At 35.9% G+C, this 15714-nt stretch overlaps 1 protein-coding gene across 3 annotated transcripts in view; it reads right to left on the reverse strand.

The window, feature by feature from the left end:
* LOC111550177 (protein FAM3C) overlaps nt 1–15714 on the reverse strand; it is a 48131-nt gene that overhangs the window by 31213 nt on the left and 1204 nt on the right. For 2 of the 3 annotated variants that reach the window (XM_023223450.1, XM_023223452.2), the window contains exon 2: nt 3320–3373. In XM_023223450.1, coding sequence (XP_023079218.1) covers nt 3320–3332 — 13 coding nt within the window. In that variant the 5' untranslated portion in view covers nt 3333–3373. Of the gene's footprint in view, nt 1–3319; nt 3374–13313; nt 13377–15714 lie in introns of all 3 variants that reach the window. The other variant, XM_023223451.1, reaches the window with a different exon arrangement.

The raw sequence follows: 15714 nt of genomic DNA on the forward strand, positions 1-15714 counted from the left end.
TTTGGTACCTATCACATATGCTTCATAACACGGTTACATGGAAAGCTCCAAGTGGGCAGACTCTTCAATGAAGTTATGATGCTCGGAAAGCCACCGCTTCTCACAGCCTACTCATTTCTGTTTAGAAACACTCTAATGATGACTATGTGGGGAGCGGGGCAGGGAGTATGTAGAAAATCTCTGCGTCTTCCTCTCAAATTAGCTGTGAACCTAAAACTGCTCTAAAAATAATAAAGTCTTCAAAAATCCAAAAGCAACACTATTAATGTAGAAATGAAAGAGCAATGAGGAAGTCTAACTATAATACTAATCAATCCCTGCTTTCCTTTTCCATTTCCTACCTTGTCCCCTCCAAAATGTGCTTCCTATTTTCAAGAGCAACTTACAAGTTGCCTGTATTTTTAGTGCATAAGAGAGCAAAATTCTGTTAGGCTTTGAACTCTTCTCCCCAGGATCTAGCAGAGTGTACTGTATACAGTAACACTATCAACAACTGTTTGCTACTAGATAAATGGTAACAGGTGGCATAGTCCTTCTTGATCATTTAAGACTAAGACCAAGAGCTCAAAAATTACATGTCACATGATAGTCTTAACATCTTATTTTCTAGCAATCATAGGCACATGCAACCAGAAATAACTTTTCCCTGTCCCATAAAACAATCATATGAACACTTCATTGTTCAAAACTGAAAAATTAAAATACCAAGACGATAACACAAACATTCTAAATTCTATACCAAGCTAAATGTAAGCTTACATGAAAAAAAGCTATATACAGCAGCATGGATGAAGCTGGAGGTCACTACACTAAGCAAACTAACACAGGAACAGAAAACCAAATAGCGCATGTTCTCATTTATAAGCAAAAGCTAAACACTGAGAAGGGAACATATAAACATAAAGAAGGGAACAACAGACTCTGGGGACTACTTGAGGGTGAAGGGTGGGAAGAGGATAAGATCAAAAAACTACCTATCAGGTACTATGCTTACTACCTGGATGATGAAATAATCTGCAAACCAAAACCCTATGACACTCAATTTATTTTAGCTAGATAACAAACCTGTACATGTACCCTTGACCCTTAAGGTTTTAAAAAAGCTATATATGAACATTTTATATATATTTATGATACTCACATACACTGTTTACTTAGTGTCTTCTGTAGAACTAATTGCTTCATAAGTATAATCTCATTTGCATAGCATTTCAAGGCATTATTTTCCTTTCACAAATAAGGAAAACAGGGCTAAAATTTTACATCATTTGCCTAAGGTCACATAACTAGTCAGCAGCAACACTGAGTCTTAAACCAAGACCTATTCCCTGATACTGAACCATCAGAGGAACTAGGAGGAAAGAAAAGCTATAAGGGAGACAAAAGTTAGAGGTGGAGAAACTAGGAGAGTCTCCATGGGGTTAGAGTTCTGGAACTTCCGTTATAGAGATCGCCCCCAAAGCTGGCCTGAGTCCAGAACCAGTATCCCATTCTGGACTTGATGAAGCCCAACCATACCAACCACAATTCCCATTCTTAGCTTTCCATAAGATTCCCTCTTCCTCCTAGTCACAGACGGCACTATTCTGAGTGCGTTCCAGTTTTTCACAGGCCAAAAAGTACAAACTGCTGACATTCATGCCTCACTGTAAGAAGAATGGCTATGAAGATATTTAAAAGCAATCAGATTTTTTTTTAATTAGAAGAGATTAATTAGTTAAAAGCAATAAACTAATACCTAATTATCCTTATTCATTCATTCAAGGCAGTTCCCTCAAGACCTATACTAGGAACAGTGCCAAACACAAAATAAGCACTCAGTGAATTACTCATCAATTAACTCGGGAACTGTCAGAACCAGAGAAACGGACTAAATGACAAACTTAATTTCAAATAACATGAATTTAAAATTATGTGAGAAACAGAAAGTTACTTTATTTCAAATTGCCATGCTTAAATAATGTACTTTAAAAATCATCTGGAGACATGAAATCATAAATAGTAAGTCCTGTTGTACTCAAAGAACAACCTCCCTCCCCCCGCACACACACAGACACACACTACATAAAAAGACATTGCAACACATTTATTTAAACCACAAACAAGCTCTTCGTTTCTGAGAATATTTTTCTTCAACAAATGTACAGTTACTTTTTTAAAAAATGCTTTATAATTTCACAAGAGATTGAGTTTTTCAAGTTTCTACAAATGCATTTGTAACGGCCCTCAGTTATCTTTAATAATCCTAATGTTTAATCAATTGCGCCTGATTCTACACAATTATGACCACAGTACGAAGACTGGTTTGTTCACCCAGCTTGACCTTAGGCATTTCTAAGAGATGCTCCTTTGGAAAATAATTGGTTTGCTGGTGAGATGATAATTAAGAAAAAAACTAATTATCTTGATTTTGAGAAATTACAAGTTACCTATGTTGGGCACAAGCTTAGTAGAAATTTCCATGTAAAGTATGCACTTCTTCTAGGGCTTTGGTTGATGGGAAGGGTGGGGAAAAACAGACTTATTTTTACTACACACACAGGAAGAGGTCATCAGCCCCTCCAGTTATTTATAAATGTGTCTTTTTAGATTATTTAAATATAACTACCTTAATATTATGAACATCTAATGGTGTTTTTCAATTTTCTCAATATGCTGCTTAATAAACAGATTAAAGTTCTTACACATAATCTCACCTATGCAGATTAAACTTGAACAAATATTGAGCAAAAACATGTATTTTATTGAATCCTTCACACACATCTTAAGTACATACATGAGAGACATTTAAACTTTAAAACTTTATAACTCATTTTTCTCAAGAAGCTAGAATATAGCAAAAACAAAAATCAGCCTCCCTAGGTTGTCAAACCATTGTTTATATGGGCATTATATATAGTATTTGGATTTTTTTTTCAGATTTCAGAATATTTGCATCATACTTACCAGCTGAACATCCCAAATCTGAAAATCTGAAACCCTAAATACTCAAATGAGCATTTCCTTTGAGCATCACGTTTTGCTGCTCATAAACTTCTGGATTTAGAAGCATTTCAGATTTTCAGATTTAAGATGCTCAACGTGTAATTTCAACAAAAGACTTGAACAACAACAACAAAACACTTATGTAACATTGACTAAATGTCCAATTTGTGATTTGCCAACTACCTAAAAATGAAGGGCTCGATGATTTAGTTTATTATATTTCAGCTTAACTTTCTCAATATAGAGAAAGATTATTTAACCTCTTCTTCAGTCATTCTTTAAGAAACAGGTTACACAAAAAGTACAACTACTACTACTAAATTAAATACCTTACCTGCTACCCTCATGTTTGGTTTTTCAGTCTATGGCACTTTTCATTAATATGCTCCTAAAAAATCAAAACAAAAAGCAAATATCATTAGTTCTAGAACAAACATTCCTCCTTACACTGAGTTTGAAATGGGGCATATAAACTAGTAAATTTTATGACATTTCTAAGTACTATGCCAACATTGGCATTTAAAAAAGAAAAAAATCTCATCACTGGGCCTGTCTCCTTCCACTGGACCATAAGACCTCAAGGAGGGTCTGTCCTATCCTTCTGTGTTCTCAGCTCTCTAACTGAATGACCAAGGAGTAAAAGTGTGTTATCAAGCTTGTGAATAGAAGAGAATGCCTTCTTATTCTCATGGATTATGCATCTATAAGAAACTTTTGATATTCAGCTCCAAACCTTCAGTTTGCAGATGATGTCCAAAGAGGTTATGCTGCTTATCCAGTTGTGGAACAAATTATTTGTAGACATGAGGCTAGATTTTAGGTCAGCTGGCTCACTCCAGTACATGATGCCGCTTCAGTTTTGATATGACACAATTCAAGTGCCACTACCATAAGCATTTACAGCAAGGGCTTCCTATTTCAATACCAGGGACCTCTTCATGTTTTTCAATTTAAGTTTGTAAAATAATATGTTAAGAAGTACAGAATTGCAATTGTAAATATCCCAGCAATGATCATGATTGACAGAGTAATCAAATGGATCAACTGTTCTTTGATATTACTGTAATATCAACAAGAAACAGATGCTGGAAAAAAAAATCTGTATGTGCATGGGTGTTTTCCTCCTAAGAAATAACTCAAGATAGGTGACATTTTGAAAAGAAAATGAAAAAATAAGTAAGTTTGATAAGAAAGCCACATTCAAGTTTAGCTGGAGAGCTTCCACAGTCAACTCAATCTATGGTAAAGGAATGGAATTCAAAACGAAATTTTGATGGATGAATCACATTTGCCAGCAGTACATATCTATTTTAGACTGTATTTTGGTATTTATGTTTCAATACTGTTGCCTGATCTAGCAATTCACAGAATGTGTCAAGAAAATAATAATAATGGCACATCCCTGAAGGACAGTGAAAAGAAGTGAGACATGCACTTTTTTAATTAACTGGACTAGGCAGGTGGGCTTCAGGGGGGCTCTGGGGGGCGGGGGAGTCTGGACAGCACCCAGAAGTCCAATGCTCTTAGGCTAGCTTTCTTCTGCACAACATACCATAAAGAAAAAATGACACTTAAACTGAATTGTGCGTTACTGATTTCCTTTGTTAATTATCTGAACACCTTCCACATAATAGAAAAAGTCAATGTTATATATCTATTTTAACTACTTAGCCACAGGCTAGGAAAATACTAAAAGGAAACAAGGTACTGAAGTATGCACAAACCATCACATAAAAGCAGAAAAAAAAAAAACCTCAGCTTTTTAAATGAAAACCCCAACTGGTTATAAATCCTCTGTTGGCTTCTTACAAAATTGAACTCAGCTTTCACAACACATACATGCTTTTCCTGCCAGCTAACATTCCAGAATAACTTCACTCTTTAGCTGAGTGTGACCTAGGAAAATTTCTTTGAAAGTGTGATAAGGAGTTACATACTAGGTACTTGATGTTCTATTTCACTGTTTCCATCGTCTGCTCAGGCCACACCTTATGGTGGCTGCTGCATGTACCTGCTACCTAGTGGTATCTCCCAACAAGCCTGGGTTTAACCTCATCCCTAAGACCACAATATAAGCAATGATGATTGTCTAGCTGAATACAACTATTTTCAGTTAAAATTTCTCAGATAATTCACATTTAGTAAAATTTCTAAATTAAGATCTCATCAAATTAAATCTCAGTCATAACATGCCTCAATTAATTTCCTTAAGAAGCAAATTAATGACTGAAGAACCTAAATCAGCATAGAAGTATTGAATATATTTGAGAGCAAATCAAGGAGCACCTATGTATGATGATAATGTGCTAATTCTAAATCATTCCTATTGTCTTCTTAGACGGGGCATGTAAAAGCAAAGAAAATATTTACATACAATAATCTCATATGGAGGAGGGAAGCAAAAACTTAATGGAAACTTCAGGGTGAAAACCATCAATAATTTAAAAAGGACTGAACAGGTCCAGAGAAAAGGAACACAACAGTAAAGGGAGAAAAAGGCCTTTGCTAGAAATTCAGAACTCTAAATCTAGAGGCAACAGGTGAAAGGGCTTATATATAAGTATGTTCATTAAAAGGTAGAAATATAGATATTAGAGCCACTTATCCAAACCAGAAAATGAGTCATAGAAGGATATTTTTAGGATGGGGGGGAAAAAAAAACCAAAACTCAACTTAGATAGTACATTTATACATTTGTTCCAAAATGTGTTACATAGGCCAAAACTTGTTTTAGTGTTTTTGATAAATATATGTCACTGAACCAAATCCAGTTGCTAATATGTAAGGTTCATAATCACCTAAGATTCAACAGCAAGGACAGCCACCACGACGTCCCTGGACAATGAAACACTAAGCTGGAAAGAGCGCCTGAACGAGGGCCTCAGAGGGACATACTAAACTTCTTTACATGGTTTACAATTTAAACATTCCTTTGGCCCCACTATCTACTCTAATTTAGTGAAGTTTTGTTACTCAGGTAGAAATCAAGCTACTATGTGAATAAGGAGTCACTGTTCTAGAATCAATTAACTTCAGGAACAACAGAGTAAAATCGAAGGTCAAGTGATACTTCCATTATTTCCTTGAGAAGTGGACTAAATCACGTATACCACAGAAACATCATTCTATACTGATAAAATTAGTCATAAAAAAATTATTTACTAGGAGGGGGATGTCTTGCCAGTTAACATAAACCAGGTATGAATACATACTTATATGTCAGTGCAATTCACACACATCCTTATTTTATGTAATCTTCCCACCAGCCTCTAGTTGCTGGGGGCATTAAAACAGCAGCATAGATGAGATCAGGGGATTTCTCTAGGGTCACATGAAGAGTAAGTAAGAAGCTCACACTACAAACAAATCCACTTCCTTTTCACTCCAGCTGTTCGCTGACACACTCTAATGTAAGAGGCTTGTTGACAAAATGTCATGCCAATCAACTTGGCTTTTGCAAACTGCTTTGGGAATTGCTGCAGAGTATCCACTTCAGCAATTTAACAGTATGTCAAAATGACTAAGCTTGTGTATTAGAACCCCTGCTTGAAATGGAAATGATACAAGAAAATGAAACGTACAAATACACCCTTTGATGTACATACTTAACAAACAGTACTTAATTAAACCAGAGGAAAATACAAGTTATCCTCTACAAATAGAGAAACTATCATTCAATTCAATCCAACTTCAACTCAGTGCAGGACAAATGACAATTTTAACTGAACCAACTTAGAAAGTTCCCATGATTCTAATAAGGGATTCTCATCAGTAAGGGAGAATTCACCTTCTTTGCCTATCTTTAAACTGAGACAACGCCTTCAGACTCAGACCAGACTATACCATTCATTCTCCTGGACTGTCAGAGCTTGCCAGCTTGTCAGATCCTGGACTTCCCACCTTTCATAACCTCATGAGGCAATCCCTTATAATAAACATATATATACACATATATATGTACACACACACACACACAAATCATATACCTGTATACAAATAAAGCTATCTCCATATGTATAAAGAATATATGTCTATATATCTAGAGCTATATCTATATATACACACACACACATATATATATATAATTGGCTCTATTTTTCTGTAGAACTCAGACTAATACAGACCAGCTCCAGAACAGAATGTAAAAAAATTAAATTTTTATCCCCAGAGCATTTAAAGTAGAAGAGAAAAATGAGATAATAGCAAAATCAAAAGAATGCTACAACTCAAAAGAGTCACTAGGGTAGGTTACTCTGACGTTACATTTACAAACAAAAGCATGGTACTTTTTAAAAAACCTGTTTGCTATAAATAACTACTTTTATGTGAGTAAAATAGGGCAACTGTTGGCAAACTTTTCTGTAAAAGGGCCAGTTGGTAAATATTTTTAGGCTTTATGGACCACACAATCTCTATTGCAATTACTCCACTCTGCAGTTGTAGCTAGAAAGCAACCATAGCCAACATGTGAACGAATGGGTCTAATTATATTCTAATAAAGCTTTCTTTATGGACACTGAAATTTAAATTTCATAAAACATTCATGTGTCACAAAATTATCCTTCTTTTGATTTTTTTTTAACCCACTTAAAAATGTGAAAACCAGTTGTGGCTTGTGGGCCATATAGGCCTAGAGGTTGTACTTTGTCAACCCCTAATAAAAAGAAATAAAAATACAAAATTTAAAAATAAAGGAATAAACATCTTTCCCAACCAGGCCCTAATAGTCCAACTTTTTTTGCTGGGCTATGTGCAAGACATACAACTTCCACATGGCTTCGAGAGGTCCTCTTAGAAGTACTACTATGGAAGTAGGACAGATGAAACAATCCTAATTTCTATGCTCCATACGTGTTCATCAAACATTTTCATAATCTGCTCTCCATGGAAAGAAGCATAATTCCATGAGAAACAACAGAATGGATCCTCCTCAAAAGGAAGAAAAAAGTCCTTCCCTTCCTGTAGATGAAGCTATCCATCTATAGCAAAGTTGGAAATAAATCTAGACGCTGTTATGTTTCCAAACCAATCCCAGGGAATGTAAAGAAACAAATAAAAATTAATCTTACTATATTATACTTCCGTAACTATAAAATTACGTTCTTGGGAAAAAACTGACATTACTATTTCCTTTATGTGGGTGTTTATAAGGGATTGTTTTTGTAATAGGCTTAAAAAAGAGTGACGTAAATGTGCATTTAATGCTTAACAAAATTCTAAAATTCCAAATATTAAGCTTTAAAAAACCTTGTCTTTAATAACAAGTTATTACCATTGCATATACAGACTGCTGTCAAGTACCCTGTCTCCCCTGAATGCAACTATACATACATCTTTGCAAAGCTGGCTACATTTTTGAAATGACAAAATGGAAAGGAATAAGGTGACTGCATTCGTCTGAAAAAATATTAACATTTAAAAACTCAGTAGGATATCTGAGCTGCTATCATTGTGTTAGAAATATTTTAACTTTAACATAATTTGGTGTTTTTAACACTAAAGGCTCAAAAGAAAAATCCAGTTACTAACTTGAGAAAGTATTTAATACTAGCAGGATACTGAATCCTAGAAGATACACTCTTTTAAAAGAAACCACCATTGTAACCCACACACAAACACACACACACACACACACACACACACACTCCTGTTATACAGCTTTAGAGGTGGGTATGACTTGATCACGAACAAAGGGAGATTTTTACATGACTACCTGCAACTAGAAAAGTATCCCAGATTTTTAAAGAATCAAGTTAAACTTACATTTTGAAAAGGGAAAAAAAGGAACAAAAAGAAACAAAATTGGGGTGCAGGGAAAGGTGATCCACATGAATTCTACAATACTAAGAATGATCAATTTTTCAAAAGATCCCCAATGATTATGATGTAAATGTGTCCACTCCCTCTGCAAAGTGCCCCCCCCCCCCCCCCCCCCCCCCCCCCACACACACACACAAAGCAATAGATCAAAAACGTACAAACAATGGGTCAGGTGAACCAGTAAGTGTTTTAGAATAAATGTTTAACGTTCTATTGAAAATCTTGGGAAGAGAAGAATATAGATGAATCTATGCCTGGATTTTTGACAGTTTTCTGAACCTACATCATCTGGCTTTCCTTATTTTCTTAAGTAGCATCAAATTGAAACTACATTTAAAAGAGAACATCTAAATGTGGCTAAGAAACAGAAATAGAACTAGAAGTATACTATGGAAAAGCACAAATGAGCCAGAAAGTGTTTTTAAATTTCCCCTAGAATGTTAACCAATGCCAGATATGAAGCAAATTGGGATTATACTAGGCACGTTTAGCTTTCCTCCACAATCCACAATAAACTGCTCTACCTTGCTTTTCATTTGGCGCTCCTGACAGTGAATAGAGAAAAACACTTCAGAAAACTTCCATCTACAGCAATTTAGATAAAATTCCATTCTTCTAAGAATGAAATTGGTAAAATATAATACCTGCTTCTCCCTCCACTTAAAAACAGTTTAGCAAAAGTGCTCAGCTAAATCATGTAAGTGCCCCATCTAGGCCAACTTTTACCCAAAGACTTAGTGTAGGGAGACGTAGCCAAGCCTGTCCGACCATACACACTACATCCTGAGGACATAAGTATTCCAATATGATTCATCTCAATGTGAAGAATTTCTTAGTACAATCCCTTTAATCAATGTGAATTAGCTAAAGAGACCTAGTTATTCTTTCCTTTTCAGAAATCTGGTATTTAGTGGATCAACAAGTATTGTACCATGCCTTCCAAAAACACTTTAAGGAGCTAAAAACTAAATGAATCTGTGTCCTTCTGCTCCTCTATACTCAAATATAACATAGCTAGGCAGCTTTTTCCTAACAAAGATATTTCGTTTTCCAAGATAATACTACTGAAGGAAGCACCTTAAGCAGGTGGGGTTGCTCTTCACGGAAATCTCATTAATGGGGAAAGATTTGTTCTAACCTACAGGTATGCCCTCATTCAGTACCCAATATGCCACTACAGCATTTCTGAGTTGGCAGCCAGAGTTCAGGTTTACCCTGACACAGATTTGGTGTTTACCCCAAATATTGCCACTACATCCTACCACTACTCAGTACAAGATGCTACACAACTGGGGTATATATTTATAATCACCTAGCTGGTATTAATGAGAGCTGTGGACTCTCTAACAGGAAAGTGGCAAAAAAAAAAAAAAAAGGTAGAAATCAAATGATTATGCCACACCTTACTATTTCAGTGAACTATAATTACAAAACAGAAATCACTGAAATACAAAGAGGATAGAAATCAGACATCTGAACTGAGCCAGCAACATCTAAATGACTGGAAATGAGTAGGACGAAATTAATATGGTGCCAAACTGGAGTCTATTACACCCTCACATATACCTAAGTTGCATTTTAAAACAAAGTTATCACTAGAATTTTCATTACAAATAGATATCAACTAAGGACACCTTATATAAACTCCTCATTGCAATCAAATAATTTACATGGTAAAAGATCTGAAGCACTGCTGCTTTTTAACTTTTCAAAATCTCATATCCACTATGCTTCATAGTAACCTGTTAAGATAATAAGAGAAGCCTCTGGTTGCCAGGCACTTAATATCCTATTTTATTTATTTTAAGGTGCACATTGCTTCCCTCATTTTAACTAAACTCAGGATAAGGCTTACAACCACATTTTTATTTCTTAGTAGTGAAACCACCATTGCAAAATTATAACGGAGATAGTGAAAAAGATCTGACCTAACCAACTCCATCTTGCTTCCAACCTCCAAGCTGTCCTTGTTCATTCCTGGGCATAGGCCGTAACTTTATATGATGAACTTTATAGGGATGAACTTAGTTTATAGTTTAAAACAAAGATGGTAACAGCCCTTTCACAAAACAAACCTCCTTCTTGCCTGGGGACTAGACTGCCTTTGCAGGACTAACAAATTAGCCACAAGATTAGAAATTAGGGTTTAGGAGTCATGCAGCTGAAAGCTGCCAGATTCTGACCCTTATGATCTATGGCATCACAGATTCAATCAAACATCACACGTTCTGTGAACCTCTTACTACAGGGTTACCTATAGCATGCACACCAGAATTACTAGTGTGTTTTTTCAAATACAAACTCCTGAGCCAACTGCAGACCTCGAGAATCTGAATCCCTAGGAGTCGAATTAAAACTCTTGCATGTTTTTAACAAGCTCCCCAGATGACTGACATTTGTGCTCAGATCTGAGAGCTTCAGATCTACAGCACACCAATCCAAACACACAGGGAAGGCTGGGAGGGGGAAAGGTGAGGCAGATCTAAACCAAAAAAGCTCAAAAGTAAAATTCATATGACAAGATTTTTCATTCTTTCTGGAACAGTCAACCTGCTTCCAGAACAGGTCTTCAGATAACAACAGATAAAACAGGAGAAAATGTGGTGAGGAATAAATAATAAAGAACTCCTGTTTGCAGTGGTTAAACTAGAGTACTAGATTCAAAATTACTCAAATGTTTTCTTGCAGTTTTTACTATCTACCAAAACAAAATTTTACTTAAAAAGTTATAATCCACTTAACGAAATGAAATGGTGATTGGATTTCTGCAATGGAGAGCACAAACATACCCAAAACAGAAAACAAGACAGACCTCTACAAAATGACATTCAGTTTTGCCTGTTCTGAGTTCTACAACTGTTTAAACATTTGTGATCTAAGGTACCTTAATCCTACAGCACTCCATTCATGGAGAAATGGACAGATGAATGAATGGATGGACAGAAAGAAATAGCTATTCTTAGAAACAACGACAACAATAAAATGAAATACATTAACTATTACAGGTTGAACATAAATGGGGTAATGAAGTGTCCCGCTCATACACTGCTAAAATGAGATTAGAGAAAGGTACACATTTACATACAGTAGAACTGCTATCTTCATCTCATGTAACTGTTTTACATTACACTAGATGAGAAGTTATAGGTTCCTGTTCTAAATGTTTAAGAATTCCCTTAGGTATCCACTCTACTTATGCTGTTTTTAAGTAGTCTGCTGAATTTAAGTGCATCAGGATATAGACATAATTCCATCAGTCACACCCTCCAAATGAAGAACTAGAGAAACAGACTGGTTCCATTGCCCAAGGGCCCTGGATGAAATGCAGTATTGGCACACCATTTGTACCACAAAAACTGAATGAGAATTAGCACTGCTGAAGTAAATTAAAACGGAAACCAGGCCTGAAGAATTCCTGAGCAGACAAAACCAATCAGGCCTCCTAAGTGACATCAACCTTACTTGATTCACAAACACAAGCAAAATTTGAAGTTACTTCTTATAAATGCCTATGCTAAAGAAAAAGAGAACTTAAGCTCAGCCAATCAGAAACATCCAACAAACTTCTAATTACCCACCTAGGGGACTTTCCAACATGATAGAGCAAATAAAACAACTGTATGACTGTAGCCAATCAAATATTTTCTTTGCTTTACATCTGTGACCCTCCTATAAAAGCCTCCCTCCTGGATTCTCCTGGTGGAGCTCCCAGATGTGGTTTGGAGCTGCTCAATTCATGAATTGTTTGTTCAAATAAACTCTAAAGTTGATCGTGCCTCAGTTTAAATTTCTTTAACAGCAAACACCTGCAAAGAACAGACAGTAAGATGCTTCTATTGTAAAATGTTGTGAAAACGTATTGTATTAGTCAGTTTTTGCACTGCTATAAAGACTGGATAATTTATAAAGGAAAGAGATTTAACTGACTCACAGTTCCACATGGCTGGGGAGGTCTCAGGAAACTTACAATCATGGTGGAAGGCTAAAGGGAAGCAAACACCCTTTTCCACAAGGCAGCAGGAGACAGAAAAGCGAGACCGCAGGAAAAACTGCCATTTATAAAACCATCAGATCTCTTAAAAACTCACTATCACGAGAACAACATGGGGGAAGCTGCCCCCAAGATGCAATCACTTCCCTCCCTCAGCACACGGGGATTACAATTTGAGATGAGATTTGAGTGGGGATGCAGAACCAAACCACACCACGTATCAAGTGAACCAACTTAAAAATCCATTTTTGTTGACCTTGTGTCCTTCAAAACTCATTTAATAATCACTTAACTGCAGGTAATGAATGGTATGTTAGGTAGCACACCTGATACCGTAACAATACGTTAGCAAGCCTTGTAGAGATTATGACAAAAATCAATTTAGAGATGTTCATATAACTTTCTCAACAGCACACAAAAACTCAACAAATGAATAAACAAAATGCAGTACATACCAATGAAATGATATACATGTAATGGTGTATATGAATGGAATATACAATGGAATATTACTTACCCATAAAAAGTAATGGAGTACTGATACCTGCTACTGATTTAGAGGATGAACCGCTAAAACATGCTAAGTGAAAGAAGGCAGACACAAAAGAACAAATATTGAATTATTCAATTGTTAGGAAAACCCATAATAGATAAATTTGGAGAGGCAGAGAGCAGATGAGTGGTTGCCGAGGATTGGTAGGGAGAAGGGAATGAAGAGCAACTGCTTAATGAACATGCGGTTTCCTTTTGCGGTGATGAAAATGTTTTAGAAACGTGATGGTTCATAAAACTGTGAACGTGCTAAACGCCACACTTTAAAATGGAAAATTTGGCCAGGCATAGGGGCTCATGTCTGTAATCCCAGAGCTTTTGGAGGCTGAGGTGGAAGGATCGCTTGAGGGCAGATTTGGCCAGCCTGTGCAAAATAGTAAGATCCTGTCTTTTAAGAAAAAAAAATTAAAAAATTAGTCGTGTGTGGTGGCACATGCCTGTAAACCTAGGTACTCCACAGGCTAAGGTGGAGTTCAAGGCTGCAGTGAGTTAGGATCACACCACTGCACTCCAGTCTGCAGAAGAGTGGGGTACCCTGTCTTTGTAAATAATTTAATAAAATGAAAAATTCTGTTATAGGAATTTAATTTAAGAAAGAAAATTGGGAAAAAAAACTCACTGGAGTGGGAAAAATCATGAATAGCAGATTTTCAAAATTAGCTTAAAAATAAGGGAAATATAAAAATAGCTTCAATCAAATGGAGCAGGCCAATGGAGAAGAAAATGAAAGAATTATTAATGGGTACACCGGAGAGATGCAGGGGTATTACAACACATAATTTCCTCCTCCGAGAGGAAGTCAGCTGATTGTGCCTCAAAGAATTGCATTAAAAGAAAGTACAAAACCTTTTAAAAGTTTAAAGATTTGGGGAAATTACCTGGTTCAGTCTACTCAATCAGATTAATAAAGTACTGCATGATATTAGGTAATTTAGTCAATGCCACTCTTGAAATAACTAAATACAGAACCAATGCTTCAAATCCTGATCATCTGGTCCCAATAACAGAGCTGCTTCTGGACTAAATTCAAGACAAACTTTTCTACTGTATCAAGGTCTCACAAAAACCTATCTAGCTCAGAGCTAACATAAAAATCTTTTGCTATTTGGGTCTTGCACCTTTCAGCTTTAAGAAATGGGTGTAAAACTGCAAAACAAACAAACAAACAAATAAAAAAAACATAAAAGAGTCCCTCCCTTAGAAAAAATAAAGTAGCTTTGTGAGTGCCCAGGCTGTCTTATTCAGAGTATCCATGATATCTATAATTACTGGCACATGGTAGGCACTCCAATATTTTTAAGAGTATAAAAATTTTTGAAAAATGAGATGAATCATTTAAAACCTAAAATATATGGTGAAAAATATACGATACCCCCACAGGGAATATTACTTTTTGCCATTTCATAGCCTCTTAGCCTCTTGACTCTGTTTTCCACTTTCCTTTTCCTTTTTAATGTATCTTCATAAATTATGAAAGATTAGTTGGCAATGCTTAAGGCAGCAGTCCATATTAAAACTTTGTAATTGTAACAAAACGTCCATTAAGTTTATTTTTAAAGTCAGTTTTAGCCAGTAGTATCTTATTTTTACTCCCTTTTGAAACAGAAGCCCCTTACAATGAGGATTTTGAGGAACCTGCCCTGTGTCCTTCTTACAAAGTTCCCAATGGTAATTCAGATTGAGAATCACTGGACTCAATCTCAAGGTTGAGAATCGCTGGACTGAACTCCTTTTATTGGTTCCAACTCTTCTTATTTCTTCCTATGAAGAAATGCTAGTCTTTATTGAGCTGAGAAAACATTACAAGAATCTGTGAAACAAAGCTTCTAACACCTGTATAAAACTGAAAACCTTGTGACTTAATCGGTAAACAGCCAAGAAACACAAGAGACTACTAGCAGCCTCCAGAAAGTGGTACGGGGTCAATGAAGTGACCAAAACCGGATGCTGATTTGCTGATTCTGCCAATTTCTTGTTAAATGGCTTTCAATAAGCGATTAACTTTTATTTTCTAAATTCAATGGAGATCTGCTGGTACTCTGTAAGTTACAAATGTAACTGCAAACTGGCCACAAGTCCAAAGGGTCTGGGCCTCTGCTATCAGCATCGAGCTTTATGCTCTGGGAGTTCATATTTTCATCTGTAAAACTGGGAAAGATAAAGGGACTTACTCACTGAGCTGCTGTGAGAATAAATGAGAACATGAAACCATTTGGCAGTGCCTAGTACACAGTAAGCAATCTAATATTATTTATGTCATTGTATCCATATATATGGATACATACATATATATGGATACATACATATATGGATACATACATATGGATACATACACATATATGGATACATACACATATATGGATACA

Source organism: Piliocolobus tephrosceles, unplaced genomic scaffold, assembly GCF_002776525.5.
Source record: "Piliocolobus tephrosceles isolate RC106 unplaced genomic scaffold, ASM277652v3 unscaffolded_40, whole genome shotgun sequence".
Lineage (NCBI taxonomy): Eukaryota > Metazoa > Chordata > Mammalia > Primates > Cercopithecidae > Piliocolobus > Piliocolobus tephrosceles.